At 37.5% G+C, this 2,026-nt stretch overlaps 1 protein-coding gene across 1 annotated transcript in view; it reads left to right on the top strand.

Annotated features, from left to right (window-relative positions):
* ctnnbl1 (catenin, beta like 1) overlaps positions 1-2,026 on the top strand; it is an 87,020-nt gene that overhangs the window by 32,328 nt on the left and 52,666 nt on the right. Inside the window, exon 8 of the mRNA XM_017305639.1 lies at positions 21-169. Within this exon, the coding sequence (XP_017161128.1) occupies positions 21-169 (149 nt within the window). The remainder of the gene's footprint in view (positions 1-20; positions 170-2,026) is intronic.

Raw genomic sequence — 2,026 nt, 5'->3', positions numbered from 1 at the left:
TCCTTTGGTTCGTCTCCCAGGTGTTTAAACGTCACAACCCAAACACAGCCGAGGAGCAGGAGATGATGGAAAACCTCTTTGATGCTCTCTGCTCCTGCCTCATGCTGTCCTCCAACAGGGACCGCTTCCTCAAAGGAGAAGGACTCCAGCTAATGAACCTCATGCTCAGGTAAGGAAGGAACCACCAGAACCTCAGAACCATCTAACATTTTCATGTTTGTACTTTGTGGCCTCATGTCCACAAAACGCTTGACTTCTAATAATGCTCCTCTTCTGGCTTAATCTAGTAAAACGGTAGATTGGATGAAATGCTAAATGCATCACACACTAATTAATGTTACATTTATTTATTCTCTGTTTTTTTTYCTAGTAGAAGTAAARCAACAGATRGGGTGTTGATTTGTTCTACCTGTCCAGCAGGAGCCGTTTAGTCTCCCCGCTACACATGTAGAAACTGATGCTTTAAGAYCTTTTTCAGATTTGTTATTGCTCCAAACACCATCTGGGAAATTTTAGGTTTTTTATATTTTGTGTATTAAATGAATACATTTAAGGACTTTAGATCTTTCCACTTTATCTTTGGGTTCAAAGATAAATAAGTTGAGATGCTGTGGTGCAAAAGAGGAACGAAATACTCTCTTCTGGACCTTTCAGAGCTTTTTCCCCTGTTCTCTTGTTCTACTCTACTGCCTTGCTGCACTCTAACTGTTGATTGATTGGATGAGTGGCAGAGAGCTGACCTTAAACACTCATGCAGACTCACCACATGCATTTATGAAACCTTCACGGCTTCTGCACCTGAGCACTGATGATCACATCACTAGACACACACATTTAAGACAGGGATCAATAACTCATCACGGCAGAATCAGCCCTGTCTTTTTAAACTAGAACATAATAATTTYTGTTGGCGTGATAGAATTTAACCAACAAAAATGGTCCAGCATTTATGGTTAATGTTGGACCTATCGCTGTAATCAGGGACATGGGACAATGTGAGCTTCTCAGAACAATAACAGTAAAATTGTCTGTGTTGTGGCATCATAATAACACAACATTTTAAAAGAAAAATAACAACCAAAGTCATTCCCCATAATTCAAGCAATATCACATATTAAAATGTCAATGTTTCTCATCAGTATATTTGCTCTTATCTGAAGTATGAACAACTATTTTCCATGAAACGTAAAACAATTGAGAGAATAGTATTAGTTAGGTTTACAAACTTTTATAAATTTCTGAAGATTATAGGGAGAAATATCACCTATAATTTTAATAAATATAAATTCACAAAAAAGTGATTTCACGCTACCTACTGCTTGTATAGATCAGATGGAACAGAAACTGGCGACCTGTCCAGGCTGACCCCGCCTCTCGCCCGGAGCATTCGCTGGAGATGGGCACCAGCAACCCTCCTGACCCCATTAGGGACAAGGGTGGATGGAACAGAAACWATTTTTATATATAAATGTGGACAATTAAAACTTACCAAGTATTTGTTTAAATCTCAGGTGGTGTGAGGAAGATTTTAATGCTTAGCGTTGGACTTATGACTTAATGTTTGTTTTGAGGAGACGTTTCAAGTTAAACTTGGATGTTGGATTTGTTGGCGTTAGATTTGGTTTAGTTCAGCCATCTAGGCCAAACAAACCAACTTTTAATATTAGCACATTAAAAACAGCACAACTTTTTAAGGCCTGTTATGACTATGAGACAAGTTTCCCAGAACTTATTTTCTCAGAACATTTATTTACCAAGGCTGCTTGATTTGTTTCTGCGGTCAAGTCCAAAACAGTCAATGATTCTTAGAGGTCAAACCCTCTTCTAGTGATGAAACGTTTAAACACCTGGGAGACGAACCAAAGGAAAGTCCTTTAAAAGGMTTCACAGGCCTGATTTTGGAAGAAAAATGCTTAAAATGTTTCTGATAATAATTGAAGCAGATTTGGGCACATCTAGAAAGAAAAGCTGAGAATCAATTCAAAAAGTCTTAATAATAATAATAATAATAATAATAATAATAATA

This window comes from Poecilia reticulata, linkage group LG7 (genome assembly GCF_000633615.1).
Source record: "Poecilia reticulata strain Guanapo linkage group LG7, Guppy_female_1.0+MT, whole genome shotgun sequence".
Lineage (NCBI taxonomy): Eukaryota > Metazoa > Chordata > Actinopteri > Cyprinodontiformes > Poeciliidae > Poecilia > Poecilia reticulata.
This window is presented reverse-complemented; position numbering and strand designations above follow the sequence as displayed.